Source organism: Myxocyprinus asiaticus, chromosome 28 (assembly GCF_019703515.2).
Source record: "Myxocyprinus asiaticus isolate MX2 ecotype Aquarium Trade chromosome 28, UBuf_Myxa_2, whole genome shotgun sequence".
Classification (NCBI taxonomy): Eukaryota; Metazoa; Chordata; class Actinopteri; order Cypriniformes; family Catostomidae; genus Myxocyprinus; species Myxocyprinus asiaticus.
The window spans coordinates 40,733,652-40,752,340 of record NC_059371.1 but is presented as its reverse complement, the minus strand read 5'-3'; the positions used below and the strand labels follow the sequence as shown (position 1 = coordinate 40,752,340).

At 38.8% G+C, this 18,689-nt stretch overlaps 2 protein-coding genes across 4 annotated transcripts in view; one reads left to right on the top strand and one right to left on the bottom strand.

Annotated features, from left to right (window-relative positions):
- The window catches only part of LOC127418603 (E3 ubiquitin-protein ligase TRIM39-like), a 58,087-nt gene extending 44,604 nt beyond the window's left edge, over positions 1–13,483 (bottom strand). The window contains exons 1-7 of one of the 2 annotated variants that reach the window (XR_007893509.1): positions 13,411–13,483; positions 11,473–12,026; positions 11,286–11,381; positions 10,970–11,203; positions 10,749–10,887; positions 7,261–7,287; positions 6,475–7,092 (exon numbers count right to left, since the gene is read on the bottom strand). Coding sequence is in view for 1 of the 2 variants with exons in the window: in XM_051659241.1 (XP_051515201.1) it covers positions 6,548–7,092; positions 7,261–7,287; positions 10,749–10,887; positions 10,970–11,203; positions 11,286–11,381; positions 11,473–12,024 (1,593 nt within the window). In the remaining variant the exon portion in view is untranslated. Of the gene's footprint in view, positions 1–6,037; positions 7,093–7,260; positions 7,288–10,748; positions 10,888–10,969; positions 11,204–11,285; positions 11,382–11,472; positions 12,027–13,410 lie in introns of those variants that run through there. The other variant, XM_051659241.1, reaches the window with a different exon arrangement.
- The window catches only part of LOC127418601 (E3 ubiquitin-protein ligase TRIM39-like), a 165,455-nt gene that overhangs the window by 144,070 nt on the left and 2,696 nt on the right, over positions 1–18,689 (top strand). The gene's annotated exons all lie outside the window — the stretch shown is intronic.

The following is an 18,689-nucleotide window of genomic DNA, read 5'->3' as shown; positions in this document are numbered from 1 at the left end:
AAATCCAAATCGTGTTTCCTGGCGCTCAGAAGCTGCTGACATCAATGGACTGTCGTCAGATCACAGAGTCTCTGATATTGAGCTCAAACTGAAGTAAAAAGAATAATTGAATACTTCCATATCCATCTTTTCCTCTAACTTCTACACGTGCAGCACCGTTACGAGAGAGACTTCCTCTCGGATGCTCCGCACTTCTGCTTAGTTGTTGTTATCAGTTGAAAATGTTTCTGGTGATGATGAGCAGTGGAGGCTCTATAAGAATCGGTGCTGTTAAAAGGTGTAATAACACCTACAGAAGAATTAAATACCAGAAAATTAATGTTATGACCATAAGCACCCCAAAAAGCTGTCAATGCCTGAATAAATTCGAGTTGCACCAGATGTAATAAGCAGAGATTTCATTAACCAAATTCTCCGTCATTTACGAACTTTTTAAAACAATTACATATGAAAATCATTGTAACCTAGTACATCAGTTTTTATTTCAATCATCTTTACAAGGATCCTCTCTAATTGCACGCTGAGAGTGTTTATGATAGAGTGAAAGAGAGCGTGATCACAGCAGAGTCACCAAGAGAAGACACTTGTTAATGCAGAAATAACGCAAAGGTATGTTCCCCAAAACAAATTATTAAATAGAATTTAGGGTGACCATACATCCTTTTTTTCAGACCTTAAAAACCATCTGGTCAGGATTTGTAGATTCCCTAAAATGTCGAACGCTTTTAGTTTCCTAAAGTGCTCTCTACATTTTGTGTGCATGCTGTATCTCTCTCTCTTTCTCTCTTTTACACAAACACACACTCAGGTCATCTACAGAGAGTGCGAGAGCCCAGTATCTAATGAAATCAAATCAAATCACTTTTATTGTCACACAACCATATACACAAGTGCAATGGTGTGTGAAATTCTTGGGTGCAGTTCCGATCAACATAGCAGTCGTGACAGTGATGAGACATATACCAATTTACAATAACATCAAATGAACACAGCACAATTTAAAGTCTAATATACACATAATTACACACAACAATATGCAAATAATAACATACACTGTACAGTATACAGTACACACAATATAGATACACATTATTCAATAAAAAAAAATATTTATATATATAGTAGTATATATAGAATGTACAGTAGGTTGTATTGTACTGTATTGACATTCAGGCTGTCGGTTGATAGTAAGTTGTTAAGAGAGAATATAATAATAATATAATTTATGACAGTCCGGTGTGAGATATAAGAGTAAGAGTAATAAAGTGCAGTTCTGATGTATTTTGATCGTGGGAGATCAAGAGTTCAAAAGTCTGATTGCTTGGGGGAAGAAGCTATCATGGAGTCGGCTGGAGCTGGTCCTGATGCTGCGATACCGCCTACCTGATGGTAGCAGTGAGAACAGCCCATGGCTCGGGTGGCTGGAGTCTCTGATGATCCTCCTAGCTTTTTTCACACACCGCCTTGTATATATTTCCTGGAGGGAGGGAAGCTCACCTCCGATGATGTGTCTGGCAGTTCGCACCACTCTTTGCAGTGCTTTGCGGTTGTGGGCTGTGCTATTGCCGTACCAGGCGGAGATGCAGCCAGTCAGGATGCTCTCTACAGTGCAGGTGTAGAACTGTGTGAGGATGTGGTGGTTCATTCCAAATTTCCTCAGCCGTCTCAGGAAGAAGAGGCACTGATGAGCCTTCTTCACAACGACCTCAGTGTGGATGGACCATGTAAGTTCCTCAGTGATGTGGACACCCAGGAACTTGAAGCTGCTGACTCTCTCCACTGGTGCTCCATTGATTATGATGGGACTGTGTTCTCTGTCTTTTCTTCTGAAGTCCACCACAAGCTCCTTTGTCTTACTGACGTTGAGGGAGAGGTTGTGCTCCTGACACCAGTGTGTCAGAGTGTATGTAGACATTAACATAAATCAAGATTACACATGCTGTTAAAGTATTGTTCTTCATTGTTTAATGTTTATGTATCCACAACTTTACTGCAGCGTGTTATTGATACATTTAATAAACAGCAATCAAACAATGTCTGCATGGATAGACTAGATGTAAATATGATCATGCACTTTCTCACCGACTAATTTTTCTTTACTGAATAGTAAAAACTTGTCCTCTTATGGCACTTTTCCACTGCACGTTACAGTTCGACTCGACTCGACTCTGCTCACTTTACTTTTCTAAGCTTGCTTTTCCACTGCAGTTTCGTGCCGCCTCAACGTGGGTGGCATTATAGGCTGATCATCATAGTTGCACCACCTCTATTGCTGTGACATCATCTTAAACACGACACAAACATTACTGACCATAAACAATAACACGACCGCTAGCTGTTAGCTACTAGCTCATTGTGCTGCTTAAAGCAGTTGTTGCATGGTGATTTTACACAAGTGTAACTGTTAAATTGGCCTGGTTGTAGAAGCAAGCTTTCCAGTAGCTGGTCAACTAAATAAAGTGAAGCTTTCAAGCAGAATATAGAGTTAACGTAAAAAACGTACCATCCTCCATCGTGGACTCCAACAACAGCGAGTCCAGGGCACTCTCCCTCCCACTGTTCGCTGGTCTATTGCCATAGATAGCGTCCATTTGGTCAAACCACTTCCACTTTCTTCTGTTTGAACCACTCCGGCTGTTGTGGTCCTTGATGGTTCTGTAGTCACTTTTAAGTGTTTTAAACTTTTCCCTACACTGTTGGTAGGTCCGGTGGTAGCCGTGTGCAGCCAACAGCTGAGACACTTCCTGAAAGACTTTATCATTTCACGTCGTTTCGTTCGTCGCTAACAAGAGGAACGTCTGCACCTCGTTTATTGACCACACGGTGGTTTTGCGCACAGCCATTTCTTTGTACAATTCGAAAGTCGCGTGAACAAATGATATTGCTGTCGCTGTTGCTAATTTAAAAACTAGCTGTTTGATGTCCCGTGTCGCAAATCCAGTGACGCTGGTAGTGACGATTCTCTCTGACCAATCAGTGATCTGCAGTGATCTGCAGGGTCACATTTAATATCGGCTTGGCTCGCTTGGAACCTCGACCGAGGTGGTACTAAAAAAAGTATCAGGTACCAGGTACTATCCACAGTAGAAAACCCCCAAAAAGCGAGCAGAGTCGAGTCGAGTCGAGCTGTACCGTGCAGTGAAAAAGCCCCATTAGTTCTCTTTCTTGGTCTCACCTTGTCTTCCCTGGTTGACATCTCAGTACAAAAGGAAGGATTTATTTATTTGTTGTAACTATCACTACATGTTGCGATAATTTGCACAGACTATAGTTGCTATAATAATGAACTCAACTTCCATGCGCGTCTGATTGACAGATAAAAACGCTCTCTCATTTCAGTTAATTTTGTGGATTTTTTTCATTATTTCAGCAGACAGTTGCTTCATACATTCGGATCAAGTGCATTAAGTTAAAGAGGGTAAACTTCATTATTTAACCGAACTGTACACAAGCACTTTGACACTTATGTTAGCTGCTCTCTGTCCATGCACTGAATGAATGCACATCCTTGAAGGAGTTTTTTTTTTTTTCCACACATTCACTTGAACTGCACAGGCAATTTAGTTCAGATGAGTATAAATAGGTGCACGAGGCGTGGTGCGAAAGTGCGAGCGTGAGGCGATCGTCTGTTTCGCAACTGCTTGCGGGTCCTTGAATAAAGTATAACGTGCGAGTTATGCCTGTTTCACACATGATCCGTTTCCAGTACCTATTTTTTCCAGTGCCCATGTTAACAAGTTAGACCGCATGCGGATACAGCACGGCAATGCGTTGCAAGAGTGGTGCAGAAGCAGCAGTGCAGCAATCGTTTCTGCACCGAGTCTATTTTTGCCGTGCTGCACGCGCTGAATTAAAGTGATAGCTCATTGTTCGTGGACAAAATGAACATGGATTGACACAAAAATGTCGCAATTTCACCATAAATGCACATAATTTAAGTCTACTGTGTTTCACAGTCACCATATGACTTTCAGCCCTGGGTAAAGCAAAGAAAACCAAAACACACTATTACCAGGAGTTACAAAAATATCAGAAGTGATCAGAAGTATATGTAAAGATTTTTTTCATGTGAAATACACTACACAGCATGTTATATTGTGTGTGGGGGAGGGGGACACTGCATCTCAGCAGAAAGCGGCAATCACGTGACAGGCTGGTGGTCGCAGTGTTGTTATGTGAAGAGATGATGGACAACCATTTAAATGGAACATAACTCAGTTTACTTAAACATTGTGACACATGGCAGCACATGTATTACACAGCTTTCTACAGAGAGAGAACAGAAAAAGGTATCGTAGAAGAAGAACAACAACTCTTAGGACATGAGCGCCCTCTAGTGGCTGATAAAAGTTATAGTCATACAACCTTATGCTTGAAACAGCCTCACATCACTTGTTACTTATATTCTGTTTGAACATATAAATCAGACTGTTCTGGTAAGAGTGTTTTTTTATTCCAACACGGAGAACTACACCTTACCTCACATTTGGAAAAACAAGACATAATGTATGACACTCGTCTCATCGTGGAGGTGGAAAAGCATAAAGTTCTCTATGACCCACAGGGTTTCTTGTATAAAGATTTAAATGCAAAAGAAAAGGCATGGGAGGAAGTTTCCTCGGCTGTTTCTGTGGATAGTAAGTTTTAATTTAAATGTTTGTGATACTACCTTTTCACGGAAGAGAAGTACCATGTTTAAAATCAAAATAATGGTGAACTGCTTACCCATTGTTGTATTTGTGAATACAGAAGCCGCTGATCATTTGCGCATGTGCAAACACGTCTTATGTGAAAGCACAATCAAGCGCGTGCTGCTTCCGCACCGCGTACTCACCGCACACATACTGCAAACAGATCAGCGCATATTCTCTGTATGCGGACAGCTGTCATACATTTATCACAGTAGTGATGTGAGCATGTTGCATTGCTTCTGTATACAATAAATAATATCTTGGTTAAATCTTTATATTTGTTTGAACAATTATTACACTATCTTTGTAAGTTTGTCTGTTTGTAAGTTTAACAGTACCACCAGAACTTAAGTGTGCCATAAATCTAATCTTCATTCATTTTCACTCTAAAGAGGTCAATCCCTAAAACTAAAATTATTAAAACTGAAACTGAAATAAATAGTAACTAAATAGCAATGTTTTTTTTAAATAAAAACTAATGAAAAAAATACTAAAACTGAAATTAAACTTAAAATGACAAATAATATAAAAATCAATACTATAACACTGATTCTGACCAGTGAGCCCAACTTGCATATGTTTGTAAGGAGAGGCACTATTTTACTATGATCTAAAGAGATTCCTAAAGAGTTCTTTTCACTATGTGTATAAATGCATATATAAACACACATATAAATACACATATTACATATGTATAACATATTTACATATACATACACTAATATAAATTATATATTTGTATGTATGAATACACAGAACCCTATAAGTTGATTTTCAAAGGCCTATTTTCATTAAGAGTTGTGTTTTTACGTAAACCCCAGTTATTTAAGTGTAAATAATATAAGTAAACTATCAACCATTAATTATTTAACTTGACTATCATGGCAGTTTGCCACAAACCCCAAGTTATAAAGTATTAGCTAACGTGCTAACACTTGAACTTGACATGTATTGGTTTGCACGTGTCAGGTATCATTAGCACCTGCCAGTTGTTTTTGGGAATGACGTTTATTCTTAAAATCTAGAACAACCCAAATAGGCTGGTGATCATGATGTGCAATGGTAAAACAGAGAACGATAATTAAATTAATACAGTGGTTCCAGAATCTGAAATTCATTATTTAAATTCTCTAATTACTGTAGCATGACTTAACGCGGGAATGGATGAGATGACAATGAATATCGCGCCACTTGCCCACGTGACTTCCTGCGAGATGTCAAGCAAGTATAAATATATAATTAATCTCATGTTTCTGTTGGCAAAGTATCATATACACAAATGCAAGTTTAGTAATTGAAGACCCTGTATTTCTTTATTTTTGAGTGAACTACAACAGTATCATAGTACCATAGTGTGTTCCAAACATCCTAAAGTCAAAAGAAATGTGCTTCTGCTGGAATATTACCACTTCTGTGAATATTTTATTGATGTACTTACAGTATTTGTTACACCCTTGTGATTTTTACAGTTAATGTTGTGTTGTCTTTATTATATGTTCTACCATAATTAATTAAACTTTTAATAAAAATAAATAAATACAACATTTGAATGAAAAACTTTATTAGTAGGATTACTTGTTTTGTTAGTAGAAAACAAATTATTAAAAAAATAAAATATTTAGAATTTCTTAATTATAAACATAAGCATTTGAGTGTTCAAGAAAGTTATATAGCCTAATATTACACTTTAAAAAAAAAAAAAAAATACATTTGTGTAGTAGTTTACGGTGCTAAAGTACACAAAACACACTAGCAACCATCCAGATCTCCATAGCAACCATACCTCATATTTTCTTTTAAGAAATGTACAAATCTAATGTTCATGTAGTTTTTTATATTTATGGGGTGTAAATTCATTAATTGTAACTGACAGGTGTGATGATCAGTGGAGTTGAGTTTTTACCTTCATCATTAAGACTTGGGCTAAAATATGGAAAGAGTGTTTGAGTGAAAGACTGACCAGTGAAAGAGTAGATATGAGAGCTGGACTCCACATCATAAAAGGAGACCAGACCCTCCTCATAATCCACAAACACACCAACCTTCTGTGGCTTCACTCTCACACACAGAGAGACAGGAGGATCTTCACAGGATTTATATTCATTCTCATTCCTCAACCTCACAGTCCAGAATCCATTCACTGGAGTCGCTGTGATCTCTCCCTTCCTGTTAATGGATTCTCTGACCACTCCTAAAGTCCAGTCAGTCTTTCTCTTCACCTGCACCTCAAAATAAAATCTACCTGAACTGAATCCCTTCTTTCCCAGAACAGAGACACATCTATCAAATCTCTCTGGTTTATCTGGGAGGTTTTGTTCAATGTCTGCATCTCTCACTTGTTTTCCATCATCAGACAGGATGAGATATGGATTAGCTGTAACAGGATCCAGAGTCACAACCACTGAGAGAGATCAGAGAATATCAATCACTTCAGAATACAAACATTTTGATTGATGTAATATTGAATCCAGAGTATAATGAAACTGTAGTGCAGTAAGTCAGCTGTCAGTATATAAATGTAAAGTATTGTAAGTGTATATGAGAGAACAGTGAAGATCACACACTGTACCTGCATACTGCTGCATCCTCCTCAATACTGTCAACACAAATCACAAGAAAACATCATCAATTGTTTATAGGAATATTACAGGATAAATGCTTCTGAAACTCTATGGACATGCTGTTGATTAACACAGAAAGTCATTTTCACTCGTCTCAAGACAGTTACTGACATGAGTAAATCTGTACATTATGTTTGCTATACACTAGAGCTGTCACGATTATGACATTTGGCTGATGATTAATTGTCACATAAATAATAGTGATTATGAAGATTAATTGTCATATAAATTGTCATATTTTTAAGGTGTTTTTTTCTGCATGTGTGCTTCATACACCTTAAGAAGTAATTTTTCCATATTTAACTTCAAATATTTAAATCAAATAATAAAATATGAATAAACTACTTTTACTTTTAAGTCTTTAAAAACTTATGAATGACATGAAAAATAATGTTTAAATATCAAAATATTCCTGATTACTTAAAATGTATCTCTCTTTTTGGACAACTTTAACTTCAGTCAATTTTATATTTACACTTGTTTTTTGAACTAACATATTTAATATATTTTTTATAAAAAATAAAATATAATTTTTATACATATATTATTATATTTATCTTATATTTTTATTATATTATGCAATAGTAAAACATTTCTTTCCTAATTTCTTCATGTTCACATATTTTAATTGTGGGAGATTTTAACATTCATGTTTGTTGTCCTGAAAAACCTTTGGTATCACAGTTTTTAGATTTAGATTCTCTTAATTTCACTCAGTTTGTCACGGGCACTACTCATGAGCAGGGTCACATGTTGGATCTGGTTTTATCTTTAGCTCCTCAAATTTGTAATGTTGAAATTGGTGATTACTGTTTGTCTGATCATATGCCTGTGATTTTTAATGTCACTTTGAATTGTGGATCATCGAGCTCTCAGTCTTCTGCTTATTGATCTAGATTGATCACTTCATCTGCATCGACGGCTTTTACAGATGCTTTTTTAGTCTCCTCCTTTACGTCATTTATTGAGTATCCCTCTTTTAAGGCAGGTCCTGATGAGCTGGTTACTGTGTTTAACTCTGAGTGTTCAGATATTTTGGATGTTATTGCTCCGGATAAAAACATCATAGTTCGAGGTCAACCGTGGTTTGATAATGCTACTCGTGCTGTCAGACAGGAATGTAGAAAGTCTGATCAGAGATAGAAAAAGATAAATGACATGTTTCACATCAAATTATGAGGGAGAGTGTGTTGAAATATTAAAATGTTGTGAAGGATGCAAGAACAAATAATTTTTCTAAAATTATTTCTTTACTCTCTAACTCTCCCAGAGTGTAGTTCAACACCATTAATAGATTACTGAACCTGGAGAGAGTTGATTTAAACCCCTCTGTGGATAATTGTGAACTGTTTTTGAAACGTTTTGTTGATAAAATAAAGGAAATTAAAATAAAGGCTGAGTTTTCCTCCAGTTTACGACACTGATCCGGTGATAGTGACTGTTAGTGATGAGATTTTTGATCAGTTTCACCTTGTGTCTCTCTCTCAGAAGTAAAAGAGATTATTTCTCATCTGAAGTCTTCTACTTGCCCCTGTGATGTTGTTCCTGTGCACCTTCTCAAGGAGATGGTAGATATCATTAGCTCTAGCATCATGTCTATCATCAATAGTAGTCTTGTTGATGTGTGATTCCACTTTGCTTTAAGCAAGCAATTGTTCAACCTCTTTTGAAGAAGCCAAGTTTAGATCCTTTGGATCTGAAGAATTATCGGCCGATTTTTAAGCTGCCAAGTCTTTCCAAGATTTTGGAGAAAGTAGTTTTATCTCAGCTGAAATGTTTTTTTTTTTTTAACTCAGAGCATGTCTTAGACAAGTTTCAATCTGGGTTTAGGGCTGGTCACAGTACTGAGTCAGCTCTGTTAAGGGTAGCAAATGATTTGTTTGGTGACTCAGGTAATCATGCTGCTTTAATTTTGTTGGACCTCAGTGCGGCATTTGATACTATTGATCATCAAATTCTTAGTCGTTTAAGGCATGCTGTGGGGTTACAAGGTACAGTTTTAAGATGGTTTATATCTTACCCTGAAGGTAGATCCTTTTCTGTAAGGTTTGGAGATTTTTATTCTTCCTCAGCACCCATTACCTATGGTGTTCCTCAGGGATCTATCTTAGGTCCGATTTTGTTTTCTTTGTATATGCTACACCTTGGCAATATTTAAAAAAAAATATGTATATCTTACCACTTCTATGCAGATGACACTCAAATCTATCTCCCCCTGCAGCCTGGAGTGAATAGTTCTTTTAAATTGTTGTTGTTATGTTTAGAAGTGGTTAAAGGTTGGCTGGGTCAAAATCTTCTCCAGTTAAATGAGAAGAAAATGGAGATCATTATCTTTGGATCTGATGTATGTGGTGGAGATATTACCAATGGCTTAGGGGGCCATAGGCCGCTAAAGCCAAGTGAAAAATCTGGGTGTTGTTTTTGATTCAGCACTAAAATTTGACAAACAGATTAATGCTGTTGTGAAAAGTTGTTTTTATCAACTAAGAGTCATTGCCAAAATGAAATCGATTTGATCATTCAGCGATCTGGAGAAAGTTATACATGCTTTTATTTCTTCCTGCCTTGACTACTGCAATGCCCTTTACTTGGGGACTAGTCATTCATCTATGTCACAGTAGCAGTTAGTCCAATATGCAGATGATAGGCTGCTCACAAATACTAAGAGGAGGGACCACATTTCACCGGTATTGGCTTCAGTACATTGGTTACTGGTACGGTATAGAACTCAATACAAGGTCCTGTTATTTGTTTTTAAAGTGGTTCACGGTATGGCCCCTGGTTACCTCACTGATCTTATACATTTGTGTTATTCACGTAGATCATTATAATCGGCCAATCAATTACTACTGAATGTTCCCAGATCACGCTTAAAGCTCAAAGGGGATTGGGCTTTTTCAGTTGCTGGTCCGAGGTTGAGGAATGGTCTACCTCTTGAGATTAGATCCTCCACTTCTATTTCTATTTTTAAAATCGCATTTAAAAACGTTTTGGTTTTCATTGGCTTTTAATACTTGATGGGCTCTGGGTGTTGTCTTTTTTATGCTAGTTTTTATTTCCTACTGTTTTGCTTATTGTGTGATGTGTTTATAGTTGTTTTTATATTTTATTTTCAATGTACAGCACTGTTGTGCTACAGTGTAGTTTGAAAGTGCTTTATAAATAAATGACACTTGAGACTTCACATGTTATTTTAATGCTCTGATATATGCACTCTTCAGGACATCCAAGGTGCGACTCAATGAAGCTCGAACTTGGAGATCAACTGAATGACACACAAATGCGCCATGGCATTTATACAGTATATTTGCTTAAAATTCCTTCATTTGGCCATTAAAATGTGATTGGAATTTGAATGCCCAATAATCACGTTTGTCTCAAATAACTGTGATCAGACGGTTATTTAATAATTGCGACAGGCCTACTATACACTTACCAGTTTGACCAAGTTTTTGATCTAGAGTGTCTTTGAGTCGAGTCAGAGCTCTATTCAGAGTGTCCACACTCACATGAGTGTTAATAGTGATCTCAGTCCAGTTCTTACTGTTCTTAGGGCTGTACAGGGACAGGTCTATCTACAGCAGGAGAGAGGAGAAATCCATCAGCATGAAGAGTGTTTTCTAATCATTCTCATTGATGAGAGAGATGGACACTGACCTGTAGGAGATGAAGATGATCTTCAGTGTGTGAGATCTGCTCCAGCTCAGAGTTTCTCCTCTTTAGCTCAGTGATCTCCTGCTCCAGCTCTTTAATGAGATCTTCAGCCCGTTTCTCTGCTGCTTTCTTCTTCTCCTCCAACATCAAAACAACTTCAGTCTGACATCTCTCAATGGAGCGGATCAGAGCCGTGAATACCTCAACACTGTGTGATTTCTCTTCTTCTGTGTTTCTCTGATGAGATCAAGTCACAGTTTAAATGTATTTAATTCAGCACCTTTATTTATAAAGAAGATTGCCACAAAATTTGACTCACCTTTCTCATCTTTACAGAGTGTTGGATGTCTTGAATCTTCTTCATTCTGTTCTGGATCATCTGCTGCATGTCTATCTGTGTCTTTACCAGCTGATTCTACAGACAGAGAACAACACACACATTTCATCACTCAACATAGCTTTTCCATCTTCAAAATAAGTATTGATTGAATATTAGTAACTCTTGCCTTCTTCTCTGCACTCTCGTCCTCTATAGGAACAGTGTTGTGAGTCTTGTGGTCTCCTTCAGTGCAGGACAAACACACACACATCTGATCATCTCTGAAGAACAGATCCAGAGGTCTCTCGTGTTTCTGGCATATATAATCCTCCAGATTCTCAACAGCGTCCATCAGTTTGTGTTTCTTTAGATGTGGGACTCTCAGATGAGGCTCCAGGTGTGTTTCACAGTAAGAGGTTTGACACATCAGACAAGACTTCACGGCTTTCTGCTTTCTTTCATCACAGATGTCACAGAGAACTTCAGATTTACCCAGATTAAACTTTTTCTTAAAGTGTTGCACAACCTCTCTGAGTGTTGTATTAATCTTCAGATCAGGTCTTTTGCTGATTGTTTCTTTACAGAATGGACAGCTGTAGTTCTGAGTGTTTTTCCAGCATTCATTCAGGCAGGTCTTGCAGAAGTTGTGTCCACATGGAGTTGTGACTGGATCAGTGAACACATCCAGACAGATTGAACACTGAAGCTCCTCATTTAGTGCACTACTGGAGGACAACATGGCTGAAAAGACAAATATTGATAATGTATTAGAGGCCAGTGTCAGCCAATCGATATTAGAGTTCAAATGTAACGCAGCTAAAATATTGGACGTCCCGTCTAACTGTCACCCCTAAATACATTCAAAATATTGATTCATAAAACTATCGGCTGATTAACTGGTTATCAGCTTTCTTCCAACACCTTGTTAGTGTCTGCAAAATCCAATATTGTTTGACCTCTGCAATATATAATTTACATCTCTGGATTGAACCATTTTAATAACACTAATAAGGTACTCGTATCACTGTTATCATGGTGAGTTAGCCCCTACTAGTAAATGCTATAACTATACCATTTTATGGAAAGCATCTTTCTCCATTGATGGCCATTCAAAAGTAGCTGTGAATTTTGACAAAATAAAAACTTTTGCAAGCAGCATTTAAACCATTTTTGGAGTGCTTTTCCTTCATGCACCAGTATAACAATCCCTAGTGAAGGACTTTGGTCTGCACACATTCTTGTAATGCCATTAGCCAATCAGCATTGCCAGAATTGTCAGTACGTCATTTCCCTGCAGCTCCAGAGTGCTTAGTTAAAACGCTTGAGAGAAGAACAAATAAATCCTTGTCCAAATTCCAGAACTGAGAGCCACAAGGATCATGCAAGTTGTGTTCTTCCAGAAGTATTACTTAGTAAAGTAACAAAGTACTATTACTCAAGTAGGTTACACACTGTCTGTTACCAAACCTGTTATTTACTATCTCACACCACATGCAGAAAGGCACTTCAGAAAGTACATTCTTAACATTCAGTCTTGCAAACCGATCTAAATAACTTGTTGGTTCAGTTTTGCATTTTGTATTCAAAGAACTGAAAATCAAGCCAATTCATGGTCATATCAAAGTTCTCATTAAAATGGTTTTATGGAGATGTTTTACCTCATGCAGACACTGATAGTGGGAATAAATCACAATCATTTTACAGAATCTAAAATTTTGTTGGAGAAGAACTGAAATACAAAATCTCCAGGAGTCACAGTGCAGAACATAGAAACAGATCTTTACAACAACACTTTAACATCATCATGAAAGACTCTTTCTATATATGAAAGACTAAATAGGAAAAAAAGAGGATTTTTTTTTTTTTCATTCAATTATCTCACCTCAAAATAAACACCTGACAGGTGTTTTTGTGAGTGTTTTATATTTTTATTTTCACTGTCATTTTTCACTGGACTGTGTTCTGTCTGCAGTTCAAATACTTACTGTTCCTTTAAATTTAACATCATGACAGCACACATCAAACTCTGATTTACAGCCAATTAAATGACAGACATTTAATGACACTGTGATTCTATTTCAGGGCAGTAAACTACTGAACTAGTTCTTATATTTTCATCACTTACCTGTGAGTGAATATCAGCTGTGATCTCTAAAGTCTCTGAGTGTCTGATTCCTGTTTGAAGAGACTTCAGTTGTTCATCAGTTTAGTCTTTCCCTGAAATCTTTCACACGCCTACAGTGATGTCATAGCTCCACCCATATGTTCATGAATATGGAACAGATCATAATTCATACCTGTTGAGTGTGTCTGTATTAAGAATGATTACGTAAAACTGAGTCAGGTGCTCACTTGGTGTCCTAGACAAGGTACTCCCACCCCATAATAAATTAACATAAATTATAATTTATAAATTACATTAAAAGTCTAATATGCATACAAATAGCACAATTAGAGTAAAAAAAAAATTTTTTTGCTTAAACTCCACATACACATTTAGTTAAATAACAACACGTCATCTGTGAATTCAGTTCACCACAATGAAATTGTACATTTATATGAAATTGGTGAATATGGGTGCAATCAGGACAACTCAGAGTCTCTATCAAATGCCCATGTCTGTCTGACTCATGAAGTTCACAGTAATAATTGATTGACTGATAGATTGATCGATTGATTGTGTGTTTTTCCTCTTTCAGTCTCTAGGAGACGCTGTGGTCAGTAAAGAGTTGACAGTCAAGAATCCACTGCTGCAAGTGTAGAAGAATGTTCTGGCCGAGTTTGGAATGGCATACTACCAAACTTCTCTTACTATTTCTGCCATATATTCAGTGCCCTCCATAAGTCAAAATTCATTCTTTGGTAAAGAAAAAGCATTTCACAACATCAAACCAAGTCAAGAACACTCTCCAGGAGGTAGGCGTAGTGGAGAGTGGGGCAGTAACGAACACTTTTTGGTTTTCTTAAGGTCGTGTAAATGTACTCTGGGGTCGATGTATTTTTCTTTTTTCACATTAATTTCACACGTGTCTGTTACACATATGTGGTCTTGTTTCATGAATACAGCATATACTTTTTTCGCAATCTACCTCGAAAAAAACTGAGATGTTACAACGTGACCCATAGGCGGGGCATGTTGTAACAGGTGAGGGGCACATTATAACAAAACCATACAACATCTTAAAATCCCCCTCTATCAACTGTATCTGATCTAATTAAAAAGCCTAGAAGATAAACTACATTTTCATGTCAATAAAAGCCATTTATTAATTTTACAATAATTTTGACACTTGACAATAAATACACAACAAAGCCACAGCATTGACCGGAATAATGCATGGATTGATGACAAAACACACACACACACACACACACACACACACACACACACACGCACGCACACACACACACACACACACACACATTAAGGGGAATTATGTTAATTACATATCTGACTGCATGGAATTGCATATAGTTTTTTTTTTTTTTGTAATTGGGGCACATTGTAACGCAGTGTTACAACATGCCCCGTCGGCGCAACTGGGATTTAAACCTGGCTGGTCACTTCTGCTGGCTATCTGAGAATTAAAAGACTATATAAGATGCTAGCTAAAAGACTGGAGATTAAAATGATACCAAGTTTGCCTCATTTTAAATAAACAGTAAAAACAGAGATGAAAATTTACTTTCATGTGAATTTTTACTTTTGCTACTTTAAAATGAACTTTTGGCAATATCTTCCAAAGTTTTTTGATTTTTTTCGATTTTTTTTCTATCTACACAGTGTTGATATGGCAACAAGTAAACAAATGAAGTTTCATCTTACCAGCGTGTGTTACAGCTAACCCCGCGTTAGTTTGTGCCCCGCGCGCCCCTATTATTGTCAAAGTCTACAATCAAGATACGACTTCATGAAATTAAATACAGAGAGCCCACAAGCTGCAAAACACTGGTAAGCCTCAAGAACAGCAAGGCCAGAGTAGACAGCCAGAAAACATTTTTAAAAAGCCTGCCAAGCTCTTGAACACTTTTATTTTTCATTTTATTTTATTTTTTTTTTTGGTCGGAAGTGCACCCTCTCGTGACGACTGTGCGCCCCTCTACCCACATATTGAGCACTAGCGCTACGCGATTATATTATAATCGGATCCTTATCATATGTGGACAAAATGAGTGAAAAAATAACCAGATTATCAGGTGCACAAGGCAGGAAGCGGCACAAAGAAAAGGAGCAGAAAAAAGAGCAATATAAAGGTAAGAATCACAAGTTAACGACTGTTCATGTCAGCATTGATGTTTATTTACTACTTTGAAAAAGCTTATCTTAACTGGCACGGACACTGTGGGACGTTTTTTGCTTGTTTTATTTAAGTTTAGTGCAAGTTAAGTGCAGTGTATTTTCTTTAACATAAACTTAAGCTTCTATAATGTTGTTTTCATTTCAGTTATATTGCTGCTTGCTTTCACTTCACCAAAAACTCCTAAGTGTCTTCTTTTAAAAGAGACCATGATTAGGACTGTATAAGCTGTCAGAGTTTTCTGCTTTAATGTTTTATTTTGGCCACTAGAGGCCCTCATTGTATTTCTTTTCAGTTTCCCGCCATTTTATCATGTGTTATTGTTTTCACCTGTGCCTGTTCTGGACTGTGTATTTAAGTTGTTCACTTCCTTTGTTTCTTTGCTTGGTTATTGATGTTCCTAGCCAGTTACTGCCGTAAGTTTGCTCTAGTTCCAGGTACTAAACTTTGTAAGCCTTTTGGTTTGTTCTTCCCCGTGTTTATTTTTTGCTTTTTTTTTATATCTTTTTCCTGAGTTTTTTGGAGATTATTTTTCCTCCTTTCAGATCCTTTTCTGGACTAAAGATTTTTCTGTTTTTTGTGATTGTCAGTAAGAAATTGCTTTTTGTACTCTTTTGCTGTTTTTGTTAATAAACTCTTCTGAGTTCTTTTAAGAGTGCGTCTGACCATCGGGTTCAACTCCCTTCTGTGGCTCAGTGGTAGAAAATAAGACTCTTGTGCCAGAGACCCAAGTTTGACTCCCGGCTCTGACAGAATAACCAAGCCACACTATGAACCCAGAGACGCCTAACGCTCAAGAACTCCTGGCCACAATTGCTCAGCAGCAGTCCACAATCCAACACCATGAGTCAGCACTAGTCCAGCAGGAGACTGTGATGGCTAAACACTCACAAGTGCTGTCAGATCCCATGATTTTTGTTCGTCAGATCCTGGACCGACTGCTCTCTACTTCAGCTACTGCTTCTCCTGCTGCCTCGGTACCCCTTCCAGATTCTCGAGCACTCTCTCCCCTGATTGAACTTCGCCTACCTCCACCGCAACATTTCTCAGGTGATCCCAGTGCATGTGATGGGTTCCTGACTCAATGCTCTCTCACATTTGAATTACAATCATCTTCCTTCCCCTCAGATCGGGCCAAGATCACATATGTTATTACCCTCCTTTCTGGCAAGGCTCTTTCTTGGGCAACAGCGGTCTGGAAGGCACAGGCACCCTTCTGTTCCAGTTATTCTGTGTTTGAAAAGGAGTTCAAGCGAGTCTCTGACCACCCCCTCAGTGGCTGGCAAGCCTCGAAGAGACTTCTCACCCTCCAACAAGGTAATGGCAGCGCGGCTGAATATGCCATACAGTTTCGGACAGTTGCAGCAGGGAGCGGCTGGAACGACGTGGCCCTCATGGTGTGCTTCCTGAATGGTCTGTCTGAGGCAGTCAAGGATGATATGGCTACCAGAGAACCTGCTCGTGATCTCGAGACCCTCATGGATCAAGCAATTTGGCTGGATAATCGCCTGAGGGAGAGAAGCCTGAACCGGCCATCTGTTTCCACATTATCTGCCAGTCCAGCACTTGCTCCAATGCTACCAGTGCCCCACGAGTCCTCGGAACCCATGCAATTGGGAAGGACTAGGCTTTCCCCATCAGAACGAGACCGTCGCATGAGAGAGCGCTGTTGTCTATATTGTGGAGTGTATGGTCAATTTCGCTCTGCCTGCCCCGAGCTTTCGGGGAATGCCCAGTCCCGTACAGGCAAGGAAGGACTGTAACGGGAGTTACACGCACAGCTTCACCTTCCAACTCTGGATCGTTTCTTCCCATCACACTCACTTGGGGAGATCAAAAACACCAACTCCGGGCATTGATTGATTTCATGGATATTTCCCTTGCCAAGAGTCTCCAGATTCCTATTAATTCCCTTCCTTCCCCCCTATCTGCGACAGCCTTGGATGGAAGACCGTTAGCTCCAGGGAAAATAACCCACCTCACCTCTCTCCTTGGTCTCGTCACTTACCAGCACCAGGAGAGAATGTGCTTTCACCTTATACAGACTCCAGAGTTTCCTATTATCCTCGGTCACCCCTGGCTCCTCCAGCATAACCCACACTTTGACTGGTCCACTGGCGCTGTTCTCAGTTGGGGTCTCACCTGTCAGACTACATGCTTGGCCCAGAATTCCCCTGATCTTGTTCTCAAGTCCCAAGAAACCCTAGATGTGTCTCAAGTCCCTGCTCAGTACCACCACCTCAAGGCAGTGTTCAGCAAAAGGAAGGCCACCTTCTTACCTCCTCATCGCCCCTATGATTGCACCATTGAGCTGCTCCCAGGAACCTGCCCCCCCAGAGGTCGTATATTCTCTTTGTCTCCCCCCGAACGAATTGCTATGGACAAATACATTAACGAATCCCTTGCGGCAGGTATCATCCAACCATCCACTTCCCCTGCTGGAGCTGGATTTTTTTTCGTTGGGAAGAAGGATGGCGGACTCCGGCCATGTATTGATTACAGGGGCCTTAATAAGATCACTGTTCAAAACCTCTCCCTTGCCATTAATGACCACTGCTTTCGAAAGCATCCATCTTCACTAAGCTTGACTTGCGCAATGCCTACCATCTCGTGCGCATCAGGCAAGGAGATGAATGGAGACCGCCTTCAACACGCCCATTGGGCACTATGAATATTTGGTTATGCCCTTCGGTCTCACCAATGCTCCTGCAGTATTTCAAGCTCTCATCAATGATGTTCTCAGAGACATGCTCAACCATTTTGTGTTTGTCTACTTGGACGATATCCTTATCTTCTCGAGTTCCCTCCAAGAACATGTAAAACACGTCAGTAAGGTTCTCAGATGTCTTCTTGATAACCATCTTTATGTTAAACCTGAGAAATGTGAGTTCCATGTGACCAAAGTTCAGTTCCTGGGGTTCATTATCAAGCCTGGCCAGATACAAATGGACCCTCAAAAGGTTCAAGCGGTTGTGGATTGGCCCTCCCCCTCGTCGGTAAAGGAAGTACAGCGTTTCCTTTGTTTCACCAATTTTTATCGCAAGTTCATCCGGAACTTCAGTACTGTGGCGGCTCCTTTATCCAGAGAAACTCCAAGCTAGATGAG